Genomic DNA, 23,112 nt, shown 5'->3' with positions numbered 1-23,112 from the left:
TCTGGTCCTGAGGGAATTAGATGATGCAGTGGAAGTTTTTGTGGTGAAATGAAATCAGCATTCTGCAAGGTCCACCTAACAGTCCCAGCCCTTGCCTTAAGACCCATGGAGGACAAGCTGATACCCTCATCCAACGGGAAGCCCTCTGTATACTTCTGACCAAATATCACATATTTCAACCACTCTAAGGTGCCTCAATATTTAAGGTCCTCACCATTTCAAATACCACCCTTTGGACATACTCCATTCAGTCAATGAGCCTCTAAAATTACTTTCCAGAAGGGAGCTCAAAATTCCAAATTTAGTTTAAATATTATGGAATCAATTCCAGTACATTTTTCCCCCCTGAGCAATGGAGGTTATAGGATGGTAAAAGAATGAGAAAGAGAAAAGCACACTGATCCGATCTTGGCAGACAGATGAATGATAAGATAAGGTAAGATAAGATAAGATGAGATGAGATGAGATGAGATGAGATGGGATGAGATACCAGTATTGTCCTGATACCTACTAGTGTATTCAGTGTACCCACTAATCCTTATCCCCTTACAATCAATCCCAGTAAATGCCTAGGCTTAAGCCCCATGGTTAAACCTTATATAAATTTAATTAGCAGAATAACTAATGAGACTGTTAGGTAACTTCCTAACTATAGGTTAGGCAGTAACATCATTCTAGAAAAGGGTGAAGAATGGTGGAGGACAGGTGCCAGTTCCATTCTCAGATCTCTTTGAACTTCATACTAAAGTGATACTGTTTTCATAATAAACCCAGAAGTCTCTGGGCTTTACTAAGGGCTTTGTCCAGCTGTATGCCATTTTAGGAATAGTACTGGCACTTGAGAGAAGAGTGTCAGTAATGTTCCTCTTTTTATTTTCCCTTTCAGGTGCTAATTTTTCTTAACTTTTAGTCTTAGCTTTTTACCTACTGTATTCTTTGGCTACAGCTGCCATAACAAAATAACACAAACTGAGTGGCTTAAACAATGGAAATTTATTTTCTCACAGTTCTGGAGGCTGGAAGTCCAAGATCAAGATGCCGGCAGGATTGGTTTCCTCTGAGGGCTCTACGGGAAGTATCTATTCTAGGCCTCTTTCCTTGGCTTGCAGAAGGCCACCCTCCTACTGCCTCTTCACATGGTTGTTCCTCTGTGCACGCAAATCCCTAATGTCCAAATTTCTTCTTAAAGGACATCAGTCATATTGGGTTAGAGCCCACTCATGTGACCTCATTTAACCTCAATTACCTCTTTAAAAGCCCTAGATCCAAATACAGTCACATTCTGAGATACTGGGGGTTAGAGCTTCAACATATGTCTTTCGGAAAACACAGTTCAGCCCTTAACACCTAAATTCTCCTTTGGTACTTTTGCATATCATTTACTTATGCAACATTTTACTAAAACATCCCACCCTCAAGGAGATACTCACATATGTGAAAAGTGAAACAAATGCTGACATGATTCAATGTCAAATGTGAGCTACAAGAATTTAGAACACGAGAGAAATCACGATAGGGTATACCTTTCATTTCATGATTAGGATTTGAAAAAGTACAGAAGACACAATGAGTTTTAGAGAAGGGAAAGAGGTCATGGTGGAAAAGGCAAAATGTACAACTAATCACTGAATGATCAAGAGACTGTCAATATGCGGAAGAGGGGCAGTTGTAAAGGAGGGTAGAAAGAGTGAACCTTAGAAGGGCAGGCCACACTCAGATTGGGAAGAGCCTTAAGGGTCGGGCAAAGGGGGTGTATTAGTGTCCTAGGGCGGCCATAACAAATTTCTGCAAACGTTGGGGCTTAAGACAACAGAAATTTATTCTTTCAAATTTCCAGGTGTCCAGATTTAGGGTGGCAGGATTAGTTCCTTCTGGAGCCTCTGAGGGAGAGTCCATTCCATCACCTTCTCCTAGCCTCTGGTGGCTATGGCAGTCCTTGGCATTTCTTGGTCTGAAGATGCATCAGTCCACTCTGCCTCCATCATCACATGGGTTCCCTTCCCTCAGTCTCTGAGTCTTTCCCTCTTTTTATGAGGACACTTGTCATTGAATACAGGGTCCACTCTAAATCCAAGATGCTCTCATTTCAGGATCCTTAAATTAATTACATCTCCAAAGAGCCTTTATCCAAGTAAGACCACAGTCCTCGAACTGAGGGTTAGGGTTTAGACACAGATTTTTGAAGAACACAAGTCAACCTACTAGAGAGGATTAGACATAAGGTTTGATACCGCAACAGTTTAGACAATGCCTATTGTAATGTTGTATGGTATGGAATGGTGAGAAGAGTACACTGGGCCCTGGTGAGAGAATTACAGAATTGTTCTAATGCCTAGGTCAGGGAGGAAAGGTGGAGAGAAAGTGAACTGTCATTCACTGATTGCCCAGTATGTTTCAGGTATCACATATTCTGTACTTTCCCATATTTTGTCTCATTCACCTCATAGAAGAATATCTTGGGGGAAGAGAAAAATGGAAGAACCAAAAGTGGTTTGGAGATTGGGCCTGGGCAGCCTTGAGAATGAAAATAGGAAATCCAGATGTGAGGAGGTCCAGAAAAAGGGCTGGTGCTGTGAGGGAGGTGATGAGCCCATTTGGAAAGCATTCATTTTAAGGAAGCATTGAAAGGTTCAAGTGCATTGCAGGATCAGATTGTAAGAAAGAAGGTGCAAAAGGTGTCTGAGCCTGCCAAAGGTTTCCAGGCAGACACAGCTCCATCTGGTTCCAGGGAGAGGCCAGCCTCTATGAAATGATGTCACCATATTAATTAGGCTGATAGCATTTCAGTACTGCCTCACTGCCAGAATTCATCCTGCTTCTTGTGGACAAAGACCTGGATGGTTCTTAGGACCCTCTAAGTCTATCCGTCTTTCCAAACATGCCTCAAATGTCCAGAGTTTCTCCAGCGCTCTGGAGACCATCTGAATCTGTGAGTAGCCAGGGAAGTCTCAGGGAGGGAACCGTGTGCTGGTGGCACAGAAGACGAAAGGCATGTGGCCCATAAGCTAAGATTCAGTAACCATGCAGCTCACGAGGAAGTGTGATTGCCTGAGTGGACAAATCTAACTCAGTGCCTCGTGGAATGTGTTAAGCAGCCGATGTGAAAAATTCCATCAGGTTACACAAACCTCTACCACCAACACATAATCAGAGGCTGAAATGAGAGTTTCATTTGATTTGGTCATTGAAGGGACCACGGAACTTGCTACATACTTCTTCTCTATTGCCCCTGAAGTTTTGTGAGAGCTTACACATTACCTCCTCCCTGTAATGCACATTCCTGGATGGCAAGCACCATGTCTTGGCCTTTTTAATTTGTTTCTGGTATTTCCAGCAGGAGCATAGGTGCATTTTATGTGACCTAAAGCTTATATGATTTAGGGGAGATTTCTTTAAGAAAAAGAATACAAGTTAAGTATGAAAGTGGATATTTATTTATTTGGAAAAAGAAACCACACATCTCTGCCTGACACATCTATGCAATTTCTATGTTTTTGGCTACCTGTTCTTTGATCATCTCTTTATATAACAATGACTTTGTAATGTAATCTTCTAAAAGAGAATGGAAAGATAGTCTAGTCCTTCCTCTCACACAGTTGATTGGATTTGTTTTTATTCTTGGCAGTTGGGGGTGCTTAAAACATGAGACCACATACAGAGGTACTTTCGGTAAAGGGTGCAAACAATAATGCAAAAACACAGGAATTCTGAGAAATTTCAGAGAAAAAATAGCATGATACATTTATAAATTGTGAATTATTAACTATGTGGCATTATCAAATTTATTCCTGTCAGGAATAAATTTGGTTTTGGTTAGGCTTTGGTGAAAACTGAATCTCTCACCTAAAATTTTATAGAGCTGATGATTGGAAAACTTTCCCACAGACGAGCTTTTGGTTCATACATTTCAAATCTTGTGTCACATCTTTACCACATGACTCAGGAGCGATGTGATATAGGCCAAGTGATGTTTATATTTGAATTCAACCTCTGGCTTGGTACTTCAGGTTACCATGCCCAGTGAGCTGGCTCACTGTATTCCTTGCAGCCATAAATGGCTAGCAATAACTTACCTGTACATAAAAGCTCCAAGAAGAAACCTAAATATATCCCATTAAACCCAATCTAAATGTAACACCAATACAACCACATCTTACCTGGTTCCCAGAACTGCCACTCAACACAACCTGATTGAGGGGATATGTTGCAAAGGGGAAACTTGAGTGGAAAGAGACACAAGTCTAATGGATTCTTATTAAAATATCTTACTATTTCTTATTTTATACAAATGTACAAACTTATGGCTCATGGCCCATGTAAGTGAGGTCCCCTAAAGCTTAAGCTGAATTAGCTTCTTTGTAAATTTGCTTCTCATTTCTAATATTGATACAGAGCCATTAAGTCTTCAATAAAAAGTTGTTAAATAAGAATATGAAGGAGGGAAAAAGGGAGAGAAGAAAGGGGGGGAAAAAGCAAGAAGGGAAAAAAAGAGAGGGAGGAAATATTCAACGTTTATTTATTTTCGGGACAGAGAGAGACAGAGCATGAACGGGGGAGGGGCAGAGAGAGAGGGAGACACAGAATCGGAAACAGGCTCCAGGCTCTGAGCCATTAGCCCAGAGCCTGATGCGGGGCTCGAACTCCCGGACCGCGAGATCGTGACCTGGCTGAAGTCGGACGCTTAACCAACTGCGCCACCCAGGCGCCCCGAAGGAGGAAATATTCAAAAAATATTCGAACTAAATTTTAAACATTAACTTTAAGGATTCCCCAGTTGTTTTATTTTCTTTTATTTTTTTAAGTTTATGCATTTATTTTGAGAGTGAGAGCAAGCATGCAAGTGGGGACGGGGCAGAGAGAAAGAATCCTGAGCAAACTCCCTGCTGTCAGTGCAAAGCCCTATGTGGGGCTCAATCTCACAAATCATGAGATCATTACCTGAGCCAAAATCAAGAGTCAGATGCTTAACTGAGCCACCCAGGTGCCCCTATCCCCAGTTGTTTTAATCTGCAGTTGTTATTTTGTTCTACACAGACATGGCTGTTTTTCACCATCTCCGTTCACATCCTGAGTTTGTCCCACTCTAAACTTCCTTCTGGAGAAATAACAAAATGCAGCCTTCCTGGCAGGGTCCAAATAGGAGACTCCCCATATGTGTTCCATTAAATGTTAATCTCCCACTATGTGGGGAATCAGAGAAGTGTCCTTCTCCAAAGACTATATAGCTAAACTCACCACCTTGTATTTTCTCCCATGTCTTGTGACACCTCTTTTACTATTTCCGATAGACTACAGAATTTTAGGAGGTATGGTATACTATCCAATGTATAGTTGGACAGTAAGAGAAACTTCAGATATATAGCTTTATATTATTTAATTTGCTCATTTTGGCTTCAAGCATTGATAGATTTTACTTAAACATTATTAATTTCAACCTTCATTCAAACAGGGTAGCTCATCCTGTAATACAATCCCTTGGTTTATTTTTTTCCTTATTCCTTCTCCCCACTCCACCATGATTCTGTCAAGTCTAAAACTGAGCTTTTTTGCTTAAACAACTTTGATCCTTTTCCATCTGAAATCCAAGTCTACTCGTCTTTTTTTTTTTAATTTTTTTTTCCCAACATTTATTTATTTTTGGGACAGAGAGAGACAGAGCATGAACGGGGGAGGGGCAGAGAGAGAGGGAGACACAGAATCGGAAACAGGCTCCAGGCTCTGAGCCATCAGCCCAGAGCCTGACGTGGGGCTCGAACTCACGGACCGCGAGATCGTGACCTGGCTGAAGTCGGATGCTTAACCGACTGCACCACCCAGGCGCCCCAGTACTCGTCTTTACATTAAAATTCTTCACAGTGAAGCCATCCAAAACATTGAGCGGCTAATGTACTCTGTCCACAGAATTTTCTTGAACAGACTTCCCCATTCTCTCTCCTTAAAACTCTGGGATATATATTTCCAACAATCTTCATCTGCTATTCCTTCAAATCCCTTATAGTACCTGTTAGATCCTCGAAAATTCTTCTGCTGATTATTTGGTTTTCTATTTCCAAGTCTCAATTCTTCCCTTCATCTCAAAGCCCTCAACTTCTCTAAAATTCAACAACAAAAAAATTCCACCATTCATTTCTCAAAGATTCTTTGTTGTTTGCAATACACCTCTCTGAATTCTCCAGGCCAAATAGCACACCATCTACAACTGCACTGTACTTCAGTTCACACCATAGCCTCTTTAACCCACAGAAGGAGATTTACCACAAGAATATGATATTATATTCATATTATTTTATGTATGTTTTAATACATTTATTTAGACTGTACAGCATTGAGCGTTTTTAATTCCTGAAATTGGAGCTCAAAAATGTCATCTCATCTATCTCTCTGTCACTAACTAATGACCCCAAAGTTTTGCTTAAGTTTTTTTTTTTTTTTTTTTAAGATGGAGTCTCTCATTAAGGTTTTATCATCCTCATTCCTAGTGTCTGATATATTAGGAGTCTTTTCCCCTCATGTTAGCATATTGTCGTCTTCTGGGGCCCTTCATCAGAGTGGATGTGTTTAATGGCCTGAAGAATAATGAGGATATGGGCCCTCTCTTAACAAATCTTCAAATAATCAGCTTCATAGAAATTGGGCTGTGTATGCCTCCAGTTATTTGCACTGTATGCTCCTGAACTTCAAAGATTCCAGAAGGTTTGGATGATACCTATGAGGTCATCTGGCCCAGGTCGCCATTTGATGTTACCAAATGTTAAAACATCCTGTGCTTGAAGGAAAACATGTTACTTCTAAACCTTTTCATTTTTGGGGGCACCTGGGTGGCTCAGTCAGTTGGGCATCTGACTTTGGCTCAGGTCATGATCTCACCATTCCCGAGTTGGAGACCTGCATCTGACTCTGTGCTGACGGTTTGCCTGTTTCAGATTCTGTGTTTCCTTCTCTGTCTCTGTTCCTCCCCGTCTTGTGCTCTCTCTCTCTCTCTCAAAAATGAATAAACATTAGGAAAAAAATTTTTTTTAAACCTTTTCATTTTTTAACTTTTGACAATGTTTTGGACATTCTTTCCTATAGATACTGATATTTGTCTCCCTATAAGGTCCACCTGTTAATCTTGTTTGAATTCCCTTGGGCCGCTAAGGATAATATCTCTTTCGCATACTATTTCAGCAAGGGCCTAACTACAACTTGCCCATACTCCCTGTCTTTTGGGTACCAAGTATCTCTTGAGCTATTTTTCATTTAACAATGTTTTGAGTCCTTCTGTTCTGGTTACTCTCCTGTCTCCTTTCAACATACAATTTATCCATATTCTTAAAATGTAGCATCCCTACCTACTAATTACACTTGAAGTGAGAAAGAAATAAGTCAGTGCCATAATTCTAGATGTTAAATATCAATCAGTACATCATGGAAGTGTAAAAGATCTCTGTGTGTGTCCCACCACACCGTTAAATTGTGAACTTATTCCATGGTGTGCTGCTAAATGTTTAACAACTTGCTCTCAAGGGGCTAAGGGTGAGGGAGACATGATTTGTAGCCTTTGCCACTTTCCATGGTGTAAATACTCCTACCATGTCCTATTACAAGCTACAAATGTGGCATCACTCAATGCAGAGCTGGGAAGAGATGAACAGCAAAACAGCATTATATAGTATTTCCACCCAAGAGATACAATAGAAATAAATAATCTGAAGAGTATAGATAATAGTAAAAAAAAAAAAGGAAGAGATATGTTTTCAGTATTCGTTACCTTTGTTTTTAATATAATTTATTTAAGTTTATACAGTTTAATTTTTAGTAATGGCTGTGTTTAAAAACTGATTTGCAAAATTCCTGAAAATACAATAATTAGTTTGCAAAAGTTCATCCAGCCATATATCATACCACTTATTTACTCCAACTAAAATTTTGTGACATTTATTTATGTGTGACCCTGCTAAACTACACCTTCCTCAAATTGTCTAGTTCCATTGTTGACTTTTCTTTTTTCATCTGGGTAAAATATTGAATATTGTATACGTATTCTTACTTATTTGTGCCTTGTTAGATTCAACCAATTATTTTACCCTGTCAATAACTCTTTAGATCCTAATTCTGTCATCCCATATGTCTGTCATCTTTATCCCTCTGGCTTCATGTCATCCACATATTTGATGAGCAAGTCTTATGTATTTTATCCAAGGTGCTGAATTAAAAAAAAAAAAATGCTTGCCAGGACAGGGCCAAGGACAGAATCCTTGGCCATGCAAATAGAATTCTCTTTCCACACAGGCATCAAACCATTAATCAACATCGATTCAATGAGATATTTGTCTACTTAATAATAGCCTTTGCGTCCAGTCCAAATCTCTCCACCTTGTTTGTAAGACTCACGAGGTTATTTACAAAGTGCATGACTGAAGTCCAAAAACCCTCACTTTCTTCTGTCTCATGTCAGAGAAAAAGTTTACCCTCCCCCAATGCAAAGCTGATCACTTTCTCCACGATTCATCAATTATGCCTCCTCTCTTTTGTCTTTTCAATCTGCCTCTTCTTCCACCTCCATCCCACCAGCATATAAACATAGCATATACACAGTGCCGGAAAAGCCTTTGTTTATCTACTCTGCTTTTGTTTCCCATTTGAAATATTACACATTCCAGTTTGCTCACTTTTCTTGGGCTTACTCTTCCATCCCCCGCCTCTATTCTCAGCATGACCAATACCAGGATCTTGTACCACTTAGGAAGTGAATGCATTCGGGTGAGACTTCACTCGTTTGCTGCTTTGCCATCTTCAGACTTAATCTGAACCTGGCAAAGTGGAGGTGGAAGTTTCCCCTTATATCTGGAACAGTGTCTTCTCATAATTCCTCAAGATCTTGGCTCTCCTAGTCCCTCTCTTATAGCATCACGCTCTTCCTCTCAACTGAATCTCTAAGCCTCATCTTTTAAAAGACTCTAGCTTCTCCCATGTCTTCACAGATAAAATATTCTCCTTCAAACCTGGCCCTGCATCATATTCTGCCCATCATCTTTACTTCTTCACCTCCTTCTCAATTGTCAGTTATTGGTCATTTGCCTTTGTAGTCACCAGTTCATTGGCTCCAGTTAGGTCCCCAAGAACCTCATACTTGCCATCACTCGCTCTGTCTCTCTTACACACACACACACACACACACACACACACACACACACCTTTTCATTCCTTACCTTACAAGGCTTCTCTGCAGCTTCAAAACTAACCACTCCTTGTGTTTGTTTGCTTTATTCTTTAATTCCCTTTTATCTTTGTTTCAATGACACTCATTCTCCTAATTTTCCTCCTCCAGCTCTGGATGCCTCCTCTTTCTTCTTGTCAGATTTCTCTTCCTCAATCACCACTTGCCTGGGCCTTCTCAGCACTGCCCACAGCTTCCTCCACCACCACCACCTCTTTCTGTGTGACTCCCAATTCTGTATTTTCAGCCCAGACCTTGTTGGAATTCTGCTTCAAATACAGATCTCCATATGCATGATTCACTCTCCCAAAATGAACATCTTATCTTCCTCCCGCGTCCTCTCACCAAAATATGCACCTCCTCCTGGAATCTCTATTCTGGTTTATAGGACTGCCACTCACTCACTTGCCCAGGCCAACAATGCGCTCTCTTCTTCGTCACCTACAGTCAGCCAGTAGATCAGGAAACCCTTTACGTATCAATTCTTTAAGTTCTCATTTCTTGTCTGATGTTTTGTGATAGGTTTTGAATTACTTCCCTGCCTGAAATCTCTCACTTCCTTAATCTATCCTGTACCCACGGCCAGTCATCATTCTAAAACAACCATACCAGATCATGGACCTCCTGTTTGTAATATCCTTCTTTAACTACCAGTTAACTGCAGGAAAAAGTCCAAATGCCTCACCCCCAGGCAGTCTGCCTATCTACCTCTCCAATGACATCCCTGAACACCAAATTCATTGCATTCTCCAAAGAGGTCTATGCCTTAATTATCTCTGTCTTTTCACACACTGACTGACTCACAGAATAACTGCGCCCGTGTTTAGTGATGAAATTCTCATTCTTCCAAATAACAGCTAAAATAATCTCTCTTCCACGAATCATGACCACATTCCTCATGCCACTATTTCGCGTGTTAGTATTCTCTCCTGTACCCTCTCCTGTCAGGCACTTGCCACACATTATTGATAGTATCTACTTACTTGGCTATGTCCATTGTTACATGGAAGTTATGAAACTAACACAATTCTTAAAGGAAGAAATTGAATTATATTTATCTTTGCATCTCCAGTTCTTAGCACACGGCCCAGCACATCTTAGGTAACTCAATATATTTTCACTGAAAGAGTAACTTTCCCTTACTTTCTATTTTATACCCAAATCAAAGAAAGATGTATGGAAACTAGCATGATTTATTCTTGGTGATCTTTGGGACCAGTACTTTTTCATTTTTCTTCCCAAACCAGAATTTCAATATTCAACTCTAGATAAATGTGCCAATATTAAATCCCTTAGCTTGTGGGACCATTTTTTCCTCCTCATTTTAATTTTTGAAAACAGAAATAAAAATTTTCCAAGTTCAACACTCCTGCTCCAGAAACAGTAGAGATACAACTCTGCCATTTTACATAAAGGTCCTCACTGTTGGGTAAAATCTTATGTGTGCTGATACAAAACTAGAGACAAAATAGGTGTATCTGGAATATCTTAGAGGTATAAGTAACTAACTAAACTCAATTACAGAGGGCTTAAAAATATCATTTCTGTGTTCTATACCAAGAAATATGATGGTAGGTGATTGCATTCACTTATCTCATGGATGGAATCATTAGGTTCTCAGGTTCTCTTTTCTATGCTCTTCTATCCTGAACTATTTTGTTTGTCTGTTTGTTTGTTTTCAATCCCATGTGTGTTGCCTCTGAGGTAAAGCGGCTGGGGCAGCTCTGGGTTTTACCAATGCTTTTCAGAGGGGGAAAATGGAGGAAGCCACACAAATATTTGTAACAAAGTCTACATTTTATAACAAAGTAACAGCTTTCCCAGAAACTTTCAGGCAGATTTGCCCTATGTTGTGTTGGACAGATCTGAGTTGAATGATCATACCTGGACCTCAGGGAGATTGGAAATGTAACTACTTATTTTACTTTCTTTTAGCTTCCACTATGGGGAAAAAAAAAAGTAAGGGAGAATGGGGTTGAAAACCAACTCTGCCTTGGGGGATAAGATCAGGTGTGACTGGTCGCTGTTCTGTTTCCCAGTCTGTATTGGCTTTATCTTCTATTACTCCATTGTTTTCTTAATTCAAAAATTGTACTGAACTTGTCTCTGGATAGTTTGAAGAATGCTTCTGCTGCCTTTCCCACCTACACAGCATCTGTTTTGAATAATTTTTCTCCCCTGACTTCTCCCTGATCATTGACATTTTTGAAGGCAAAAAAATCTCATTTTTCTACTCAACTTTCTAACCTCTTTAGGCCCATTTATATTATTTTGCCTTTACCAGTGCTGATAACTAACTCACAATTTAATATAATTTCTCAATCTTGCTAGCGTTCTTCTTAATTCCTTTTCTAAATCATGAATATAGCACTAAACAGAACCAATTCAGAATGTACAATATTAAATTTTGAATTATCCTAATGAAAACATTTCTTATCAACTATATACATACTCATTTTAGAATTTTCTCACATCTCTAAACCAAATCTGAAGCCTTTCCATAGAGTTAAAGAAAGTCGGAACTGGGGTGCTTGGATGGCTCAGTCGGTTAAAGTGTCCAACTCTTGATCTCAGCTCAGGTCTTGATCTCAGGGTCATGAGTTCAAGCCCCATGTTGGGCTCCATGCTTGGCATGGAGTCTACTTAAACAACAACAACAACACACAACTGAAAGAAGCTTCTAGCCTTTTTCATTTTATTAGTTAGATAACTGAGACAGAGAAAGTCAAAATGACTAGTTAGTGTTTTGAGACAATGCTAAAAACCCTGGTTTCCTGGTCTCCAGTTTGATGTTTTCTCCACTAGGTTGAGATGTGAGTGGTGTTTGCATGAGAAACATTTGAGAGACCAGAAACACTAGGCCAGTGGAACAGGAGCCAAGGAAATGGGCTATAGTATTGGTCCCAGAAAGGGGAAGGACAGAGCCCAACTGAAAATCATGGAGCAAGCTGAGGAATGGTTTAAGTGATCTTGGGCACAAAGTCCAATCTGGTAGGACAGGGCACAGCAGTGGGTGAGCCCTTGGGAGCTAGGCAGGTGGCAGTCATGATTCTGGGAGTTGTGTCCATATGTTGCAGAATCCCTGCCAGAAGGCTGTGTTTGGGCGAGTCTCCAGTTCCCGGAGTGGAGAGCTGACAGGTGCCAGGTGGGGTCCAGGCCCTAGCCAGATGTACTACAGTTCAGAGTGTGGCTCTGGTCACAGGGAGGGGATGACAGTCTCTGGATGACTGGTTGCAAACCAAGGAGGAGGAAGTTAGGCAGAAGTAAGATAACATGGCCAGAGCCAATTTCAGGGGTAGTACTATGACGTGGGCCACTCAAGCACCCGTGGCTCACTCACCCAGAACTGAAGCACTTGGATCTGAGGGCCAGTAAAAGATGCTTGTAAGGCATGGAGAAAACCCAACAGCCACAGCTGAATTTTCAGACCTCAGGTCTAGGGTCAGGATTTAATTTAAAGTCTCACCAGGCTCAGTTAGCACTGGCTCAGGATCAGAGATAGGACCAAGCCCATAGGTTTGCAGCACTAGTAAACACTGTCAGGAGACTAGAATGCCACACCCTGAAGTTGCTAGGATCCAATCTACACTTAATGTTTGACCTAAAATTATATTGGGGCGGGGGATGGAAGAAGGCATGTCAGGATCCACAAAACTCAATTTAATAATTCCATAGGAAAAGTTTATCTTGCAGCTTTTTAAAAAAGCATCTCAGTAGTAGGTGGTGTTCATGAATTCATTATCTGCAGTGTGTTTACAGATTTGTATGTCTTAATATAGTTACGGTGTTGGTCTGTGTTAATTTTAGGTCTTCTTTAGCAGCACCTTCATTCTCTGAGACTTTTAAAAAATAGAGACAGCACGGAAACAGCTATAAGGACAGTATATGTTTTATAAAAAATATATCCATAAGATGGAGAGAATGCATGGCGGTCAGGATTCTGCAATCAATACAACTGGGTCATTAAGGTGACCAAGACCACCAGACCATGAAACACTTGGTCCAATCATTTCATCCGTCTTAATGACCAAAGCCAACCAACTGCACAATGATACAATCAATTGCTCAGTAACTATCCATTATGATGGCAGAAAACAAAACAAAACAAATTGGCAGTGTTTTGGTCAGTTTAGTAAAGCTACACAGACAAGATTGCCAAGCATATGCTGGCTCCTAGTTTTTATGCCTTTTGTGGTCCAGATGCATTTCCTTCATTCTGATTACTTCACAATACTCAACTCCCCCAAGTGTTTATCTCTAGTTTGCTCTTTGCCATTAGTTTCTGTCTACTTTACTTTCTTCAATTTGTCTTGTTTGTGACAGATTTTTAAAGCGATCGGTACTTCATTTTTAAAGTCATTATTCATTTTCTCTCCCTACCTATTTATTATGCCTCATTAGAAAATTTATTTTTGTGTGTGTTCCATGCTTTGCTACTACATTTATACATGAGCTTTCCAATTTGCCTTACTTCTCTTTGATAGCATTAATTCAAATAGAACATATAAGTAGAAATATTATAGATACATATGTTTTTTAAACATTAGCCTGGATATATATTTGTTTACACAAATATCTGCCTATGTATTTCTAGATTAGCTATAATCCATATCCAAATACTTAAATCACCTATTCTAGATATATTATGTTCATATCTTGCAAATGGATTGATCTACTTTTTCCCTCTGGAATTATACTTAACACTATGTCCAGCTTTAATTCTCCTAGCTTTCTATAGTGGTCAGATTCTGCTAAGTTTTACCATTGCTTTGTACTCCTTAGCTTTTCTAGGCTGGTCTACACAATACTTCATCAAACAGAAGCTAAATATTTGGTAATCTAATCGCTGTTGTGTGTGTGTGCATTCAAGGGAGAAAAGCAGACTAACTTCTTTACTGATTTCTCTATTTTAATGAAATTATTAGAATTGACTAAATGTTTTGGTCCATGCAGGCACAGAAAATAATTTTGCAAAACCTTTATTTCCTGAAAAAAATTTTGACTAAAGAAGAAAGGTTTATGGTAAAAATATAGCTTTTTGTAAAGGTAAAAAAAAAGGATCAGAATCATCTCTATTTTCTAAGAATTTCCTTTGTACTCATCTGATAATTAGTCTGAGTGTCGAGCTCCCTGTGTTTTCAGGTGTGTATGTTGTGTGCATGAATGTGCAAGTGCATGCATATGGATGCATTTTGGGTGGGGGGAGGCAGTTACCATAGTTAAAAGATAGTGATGGGCGACTCACTGCAATGACTGGATTACAGATACAGTGCGTATGTGCCTCAGGCCCTGCAATAGGAACAGATGGTAGTTGAGGTCAGGTGAGGTCAGGTCTAACCAATTGGCGCAGGGGAACTGATTATAAGGATTAATGGTGGGCAGGTGAGGGTGTGATAGGGGTCAGGGTAGGCAGCTGCTATTTGGGGTACTTGAAGTCAGAGAAACAAATTTCCAGGCAAGGCAGTCAGGCGTATGGTTGGGCTCTGGAAATGGGACTAAGCACTTCAGACAGAAACCAACCATGGTCTGGGCAGCCTGCCTGAAGTAGCTTTAATAAATTCCACAGTCCCTGGAGGACTTTTGTTCTCAAAGTCTCAGACTTTTATTCTCATAGCTCCTTCTATCTAGTAGAACTTCAGTTAGCATAGCCAACTCAAATCTTTGTTCCATGTATAGATTTCTTCTTATCCATAGTCTATACGAACCCAATCATCTCTACAATCTAAAGAGCTATTTATCTCCATCTCAGACAGAAATACCCTTTTTTTCCATGTTGAACGGGACTATTCAGAGATGTCAAAGACCGGGAAAGGTTTGACAAGCTGAAGAGGAGTAAAATTTTACTCTTTATAAATACATGATCCGTCTTTCAGGGAACCCATCTGTCTGAGTAGACTGACCCAGGTTAAGAGCCTTTACACTTTCCTCCATACAAAATGTTTTCCATTTGTCTTGGAAAACCCTGGACTTTAGAGAGCTTGTGGCAGAAATCTCAGGCAGGGCAGATGCACTAATATCAACTAGTACTCAAGGATTACCTGAGGAATTTAAAAATTGGCTATTATTGCTTGCTCTAACAGGTGTAAGAGTTAAAGATTTCATGAAGTTCATACTCATCTCACTAACTGCTTGGGAAAATGTGGAATTTGTGTACATGTCACTGTTAAGGTAAGCTAGAGGAAGAAAAAGAAATGGGGATGTCTTATAATTGGAAATATATTTGGTCTTTGTCACCAGTTTTTGTCACAGAGCTCCAAAAACTGTTGGCATTTCCTGAGTGATAGGAGGGTTATTTTGGGTAGTCATAAGAAGCTCACTTTGATCACCTTTGAGTTTATGCTAATGAGGTGGCTTTGGGTGGGGCCCTTATATAGTCTCAGGATGGGGTTGCTGGTCACCAGAATGACTAAACTGATTATAGAGTATTGGAACTCCCAGCTCCTCCCTCCATTTCCCAGATTTGGGGGAAGGAGGTGAGGCTAGAGATTGGATTATAAAAACTTTTTTTTTTTTTAATTTTGTATTATTCTTCAAAGAGAGAGAGCGAGAACACATGAGCAGAGAGAGAGAAGGGGAAAGAGGACCTGAAGCGGGCTCTACATTGATCGCAGAAAGCCCTATGCGATGCTATGCAGGGCTGGAACTCACAAAACTGTGAGATCATGACCTGGGCCAAAGCTGGACGCTTAACTGATTGAGCCACCCAGGTGTGCTGGATTATAAAAACTCTTGAACAATACAGTTCAGAGAGCTTCTGGATTGGTGAACACATCCACCTGCACGGAGGGAAGCTCTTTGCCCTGCTTCCTAAACCTTGCTTTATGCATCTCTTCCATTTGGCTGTTCCGAGTTTTGTCCTTTGTAAGAAATTGGTAAGCATATGTAAAGTGTTTTCCTGAGTTCTGTGAGCTATTCTAACAAATTATTGAAGTCAGAGAAGGAGGTGTGGGACTGATCCCTCTGGTCAGTCAGAGGTGCTAGTGGTCCAGGACTGGTGTGTGCTGTGGGGGCAATCTTGTGGAACTGAGCCCTTAACCTGTGGAGTCTGGGACAGCTATCTCATGATAGTGAATGTCCTCATTGAGTTGAATTGTGACCAAGTTGGTGCCAGAAAATTGGAGAATTGATTGGTGTCAAGAAAAACCCTCCAAGAGAGGAAGATTAGTTTGAAGGTTATTGCAGAACTCAATCAGTCAATTCATAAGTTAAAAACAAAAAACAGAAAAGTAGGCACAGGGGTTTTGTTTGAATGGTTTTGTACATCTTTCCATACTAAAACCTAGAAAATCTATCAAATTTATTAGTGGGTGAAAAGGAATGTGCAGTTTAAGGGAAATTTATGATACATTAGTTTAAATAGTCTAACAAAATCTTGCCAGTAATTAAGTTTAATTCCTACTTCTCATTTCCAGTGAGCCAAAATAGAAGAATACATTTACCAAATGATAAAAGTAGGGCTGCTTGATCAACACTAAATGATAGTTCCAGAGAAGAAGAGAACAGCTCTCATGTTCTAGCTGGACTCTTCACTCATTGATCTGCCAACTTTTTGAAGATGGGGCTGTAATTCCTAAGAAAAGGTAGGAACACGATCTGTATTAGTGACGATTTATTGGTGCTATAAGTAAAAGTAAACTGGAAAATAATGGCATAAACAGGGAAGCAATTCATTTTTCTCACATAACAAAAGATATAAGAGGTAGGTAGTTCAGGGACAATTTGGCCGTTCAGAGGTGCTCTTTAGGACCAAGGATCATTCTATCTTCCTGCTTTATCAACCTTGGCTTAGGGCTTCCATCTTTGTGGTTACAAGATGATAATTATAATTACATAAATCACATCTATGTTCCAGGCAGAATGAGTGAAATAACAAAAACAAAGGGAGAGACGAAGCAAAAAGCCAATAGTCGGTCCTTTTAAAAGGCTTCCCATAAAGTTTGTACCAGGTGATTTCTGTTTATATCTCATTGGCCAGAACTGAGTCACATGATGGTATTGATTTGTGCTACCTCAGAATTCATACAGTAGTCCCTAGTTCAGTAGTCCCCAGTTCATGGTTTCTCTTTGGGTGGTCTCAGTTACCTGTGGTCAACCATGGTTGGGAAGCAGATGATTGTACTTCTGACATACTGTCAGAAGGTCAATAGTCTAACCCTGTGTCACAAGGCTTACATCATTCACCTCACTTCATCTGAGCATGTAGACATCTTATCATGTCACATCATCACAAGAAGAAGGGAAATACAGTACAATAAGATACTGAAAGAGAAAGAGAGAGCACATTCATATAGCTTTTATTACAGTACATTGTTTTTATTATTTTGTTTTGTTTTTAGAGAGAGAGAGAAAGTGTGTGAGTGGGGGAGAGGGGCAGAGGGAGAGAGACAGGGAAACTCAAGCAGGCTCCATGTCCAACGTGGAGCCCAATGCAGGGCTTGATCCCACAACTCTGGGATCATGACCTGAGAGGAAATCAAGAGTCGGATGCTCAAACAACTGAGCCACCCAGGCACCCCTACCGTATATTGTTTTAATTGTTGCATTTTATTATTATTAGTTGTTAATTTCTTACTGTGTCTAATTTATAAATTAAACTTTACCATAGGTATATATATAGGAAAAGCATAGTTCAGATTTTCCTTGACTTATGATGAGGTAACATCCCAATAAATCCGTTGTAAGTGGAAAATATCATAAGTTGACAATGCATGCAATACACCTAAGCTAGACAACATAGCTTAGTCTAGCCTACCTTCAATGTGCTCAGAACACTTCCATCAGCTTACAGTTGGGCAAATCATCTCACACAAACCTGTTTCCCCATAAAGAGCTGAATTTCTTGTGCAATGTTTTGAATACTGTACTGGAAGTGAAAAATAGAATGGTTGTATGAGTACAGAATGGTGAGCATATACTGGTTGTTCACCCTTGTGATTGCCTGGCTGACTGGGAGCTGCAGCTTGCTGCCACGGCCCAGTGTCACAACAGAGCATCATACCACATATTGCTAGTCTCGGAAAAGATCAAAATTCAAAATTTGAAGTACAGGTTCTGTTGAATGTGTATTGCTTTTGCATCGCAAAGGTGAAAAATTGCAAGTTCAACCATTTTTAGTGGGGGAACAGCTGTATATATGAGGTTCGGAACTATCACAGTTTCAGGTATCCACTGGGGGTCTTGGGACATACCCTTCTGGGATAAGCGGGGACTACTGTGCATTGAAAACCTAATGCCGGGGCGCCTGGGTGGCTCAGCCGGTTGAGCGTCCAGCTTCGGCTCAGGTCATGATCTCACGGTTTGTGAGTTCCAGCCCTGTGTCAAGCTCTGTGCTGACAGCTCAGAGCCTGGAGCTTGTTTCAGATTCTGTGTCTCCCTCTCTCTCTGCTCCTCCCCTGCTCATGCGCTCTCTCTCTCTCTCTCTCAAAAATAAATAAACATTAAAAAAATTTTAAAAAAAAAGAAAAAAAAAAGAAAACCGAATGCCAATGCAATGGTATCAGGAGGGGATGTGATTAGGTCATGGGGCAAAGCCCTCATAAACAGAATTAGCATCCTTATAAAAGAAGCTGAGAAACTCCCCATGCTTTTGCCATGGGTTACAGCTACAAGACATTTTCTATGAACCAGAAAAAAAAAAAACAGGCTGTCACCCAGACACTGAATCTGCTAGTGCCTTGATCTTGGGACTTGCCAGCCTCCAGAACTGTGAGAAGCAAATTCTTATTGTTTATAAGCCACCCAGTTTATGGGATTTGTTATAACTCCCTGAAGGGACTAAGACACATGATCATTCCTTGCTGAAGGTGGTCAGGAGTCATTCCTTAGCAGTTTAGCTGAGCATATTGTATGCTTAATAAAAGTCATAATTCTGAGTCACAGATTAAGGGAATGAATGCTGTGTTAACAACCAGCACTGATGCTTTCACTAGTTATAAATAATGACCGTCTACAAAACAAAAACATTAACTTCATAGCTATCAACCAAAAAACTCCAATTCCCTTTCCTCTTTTCTTCTCATTCTTCTTTTTTTAATCAAATCTCTTCCCTACGTCTTATCTCGCTCTCTAGGCATTTTGTCCTCTCTTTTCTCCTTACTTCTCTTCCTCTGTTCTCTTTTGTTGTAACACATATTCTTAGTACAAACTTACACTTTTCTTTAGTTCCATTAGATAAAATACCTGTTTCGTTAATATGCTGTTGCACAATAAATCACTGTTCAAAGTTAGTGGCATAAAGCAGGGGTCAACAAACTTTCTGTAAAGGCTATATAGTAAACATTTCAGCTTTATGGGCCATGTGGTCTCTGTCACTATAGTGCAAAGGCAGCCACAGGTGATATGTAAACATGTATGATTGTTTCTCAATAAAACTTTATTTACAAACAGGTGGTGGGCTAAATATAGCCCCTAAGGCTGTAGTTTGCCATCCCTTGACTTAAAACAACAATGATTTATCATTTTTCATGATTTTGTGAGTTGATTGACTCAGCAGGGCAGTTTTTCTATTCCATGTGGTATAACTGAAGTTACTATTTGGCTGTATTTAACTGATAGTTCAACTGGAGATGAAACATTCAAAATGGCTTCTCATCCTCCAGGTCCTTTCTCCACATAGCTTCTCGTTATTCGGTCTGAGCTCTTTACAGAAGGGAATATGGCTTTCAAGGGGAATAGACAGAGAGATCAAACTTGAGATTGCAAGTGCTTATCAAGCCTCTGATTGCATCACTTTGCTAAAATCTCACCTGCCAACACAAGTCACATGGCCAATCCCAGAGACAAAATGGGACAGGGCTATATAGGGGTGTGAATAACCAGAAGTATGGATCACTGGGGTGCCCCAATATGAGAAAATACCACAGTCTGCCTTCTAGCCCTCAATGATGCTCTCTCCTACATTCAAAATATATTCAGCTCCTTCCCAGACTCATACAATACTGTCCCACTTCAGCATCAGGTTGGTGTCCAGCATTTTGTCATATAAATTAGTTTCATGTGTAGATATGGTCCCTAGGGTATGGATCCTCTGGTTAAGAGAGCTATGAACTAAAACAAGTTATCTGCCCCACACATCCAACATTCAATGGTGAAAACAGGAAAGGATAACTTCAATAGATATTCCCTTTCCAAAAATGGCAGCAGGGGGAGGAGGCAGAAGGCCTATAGTTATTGCTCCATAGCAATTTTGTAATCCATTGGGGCTTATGTTCTTAGAGGAAGTGAATGTTTGTTTTGATCCCCAGAACTCATTCCTTAATCCAGAGCTCTCCTCCACTTTTTGATCTTTTGGAATCTCTTTTTTTTTTTTTTTTTTTTTTTTTTTTTCAGAATGTGAGAGAGGAGAGAGAATGAGTGTGCAAGGGCGGGGAGAGGGGCAGAGGGAGAGAGAAAGAATCCCAAGCAACCTTCACACTCGGCACAGAGCCAAACGCAGGGCTTTATCCCATGACCATGGGATCATGACCAGAGCTGAAATCAAGAGCCACTCAACTGACTGAGCCACCCAGGTGCCCCATCTTCTGGATTCTTGGTTTCACTTTCTGAGATGGCCTTCCTTTCTATAAATAATGGCTATGCCTACAGCTGAGTAGTACTCTCAGATGGCTTCCTGCCAATAGTAAGTTGTTTGGCTCTTTTCATTTTGACCTATTCCTTTGAGTCCAAGCTGATACAACTCTTTAAAACATGTTGTGGACTTTTAGATATCAAGTTTAAAATCCATTCCATTAGGCAAAAGCCCACACCCACAAATCCCATGTCATAGGTCTCTCCCTGATTTGAGCTCAGAATAAGTGTGTTGTGGTAAAATACCCTTAATATTCTCAGAAGTGATTTTGTTTAGGCGAGGGGACCTGCGAAGCATTGCCTTAAATTTGTCAGAGATCTAAACAAGTGATCCAGCTGTTGCAACCTTGATTCTCTATTTGCCTTCAGGCCTCCAGGATGACAGCATCTTGGAGTTGATCTTTTTCCCTGAGGAAAATTCTTACTTTAAGATGTTTTAAAGATGAAAACTTGAAACAGTGAAAATGAGAAACAGTTATAGGCCTAACCCAAAAAGTCTGAGTTGGAAATATTTCCTCTCTGTTCTGCTTAAAAACTGAATAGTACTTTCTTTAGCTTCTATTTCTCTTACTATATCCTACCGTAAATGGCTTAAAGCACCGATTGGCACATTCAATATTCTGCCTACAGTTAGCTACATTCTTAATTTTCAACTTTTTTAAGTATCTAATTTTTCTAGCTTCTAAGTTACCACAGGTGACAATTCCTTCATTCCTTTACCAATATATAACATAGGTCCTTTTTTCTCCAGCCTTTCACAGAAAGTTTAGTTCTCCTAGGCTCCACTCACAGTCTTCTCACTTTTGCATCTTCCCTGCAGTCCCAAATTCTGTATTAATCATATATATTTTTTTAATTTTCTGTATTTCATGATGCTTTGAAGGATCTTGGGGCCTTGCTGACCCAGGAGAGACTGTCCGTCCCCAGGCTAGCTAATCCCTAGAGATAGCAAAAGACCACCTTGCTAGTGTAACTTGCATATGCAAAGTAACTAATCCAGAGCCCATACCACCAACTACCTTCTTTGCCAAACTGTCACACATTGCCCTGCCTTAATCACCCCAGGGCAAGGTATCACACACTCAAGGCAGTCTCTACTCTCCAGAGCCTGCTGAAATTATTCAAATGAACCAATCCTAAACCTGCTTACCCTGATTACCTACCTTGCCCATTCCTTCCCATGAAAACCACAATAAAGGCCATGCTATACCTTTACTTCTGTTTCTTGACAGAACTTGGTGCTTCCCCATGTGGCCCTGCATAGGGTAGCAAGCCTCTTCCTCTTGAGAACTGTAAGAGAACAAGCTGCCTTTTATGTTTTTATTTTTTTTATTTGAGAGAGAGAGAGAGAGAGAGAGAGAGAGCGAGAGCATGCACAAATGGGGGAGAGGGGCAGAGGAAGAGAGAGAGAATCTTAAGCAGGCTCCACACTCAGGGTGGAGCCCAACATGGGGCTTGATCCCACAATTCTGGGATCATGACTAGAGCCAAAATCAAGAGTCAGACACTCAACCAACTGAGCTGCCCAGATGCCCCCAAACTGCCTTTTCAATGGCAAGCATCTCCTGATCTACTGGCCTTACCATACCTTAATAAAAAAAACCTTCTAGGTATATTGCAAAGAAATCCAATATCATATACTTTAGTTTTTTTTTAATTTTAAAAATGTTTATTTTTGAGAGAGAGAAAGAGACAAAGTGTGAGCGGGGAGGGGGGGGAAAGGGTGGCACAGAATCCAAAGAAGTCTCACGGCTCTGAGCTGTGAGCACAGAGCCCAACATGGGGCTCAAACCCACAAACCCTGAGATCATGACCTGAGCTGAAGTCGGATGTTTAACCGACTGAGCCATCTAGGTGCCCCTTAGTTTTTTGTTTGTTTATTTGTTTGTTTTTTATAATAGCACCCTACTTTTAGGTACCAATTTCTATGTCAATTATTTGTTGGTACATAATAGTCACTTCCAAACCCAGTGGCTTAAAATGTCCATTATTTTTTATTTCTCACAATTCTGTGAGTTGGCTGGTTCACCTGAGCATTTTCCTGCTCCATGTGGTAGAGATGAGGTCACTCAAGTGGTTGTATTCAGCTGGGAGCTCACCTAGGTGTGGAATGTCCAAGACTATCCTCCAGGGCCTATCTCTACTTGTCTTCTCATCACTCAGTAGTCAAAACTGAACTTCTCTGTAACATGGCAGCTGGTTCCTGAAAGTGAACATTCCAAAAGACAATCCCCTGTGTGCAAAAATTTATCAAGTCTCTGTTTGAGTCATGCTTGCTACTGTCTCAGTGGTCAAACCATCAGCTAGCTCATACTCTATGTGGGAGAGGACTAACCACGGTATGAATA

General features: G+C 40.3%; 1 protein-coding gene across 1 annotated transcript in view; it reads right to left on the bottom strand.

Annotated features, from left to right (window-relative positions):
• The window catches only part of GAP43 (growth associated protein 43), a 127,561-nt gene extending 104,732 nt beyond the window's left edge, over positions 1-22,829 (bottom strand). The window contains exon 1 of the mRNA XM_043595987.1: positions 22,794-22,829. Within this exon, the coding sequence (XP_043451922.1) occupies positions 22,794-22,814 (21 nt within the window). The 5' untranslated portion in view covers positions 22,815-22,829. The remainder of the gene's footprint in view (positions 1-22,793) is intronic.
• Between the last annotated feature and the right edge of the window lie 283 nt (positions 22,830-23,112).

Source organism: Prionailurus bengalensis, chromosome C2 (assembly GCF_016509475.1).
Source record: "Prionailurus bengalensis isolate Pbe53 chromosome C2, Fcat_Pben_1.1_paternal_pri, whole genome shotgun sequence".
Taxonomy (NCBI): domain Eukaryota; kingdom Metazoa; phylum Chordata; class Mammalia; order Carnivora; family Felidae; genus Prionailurus; species Prionailurus bengalensis.
The sequence above is the reverse complement of the archived record's forward strand: the minus strand, read 5'-3'. Positions and strand labels throughout refer to the sequence as shown.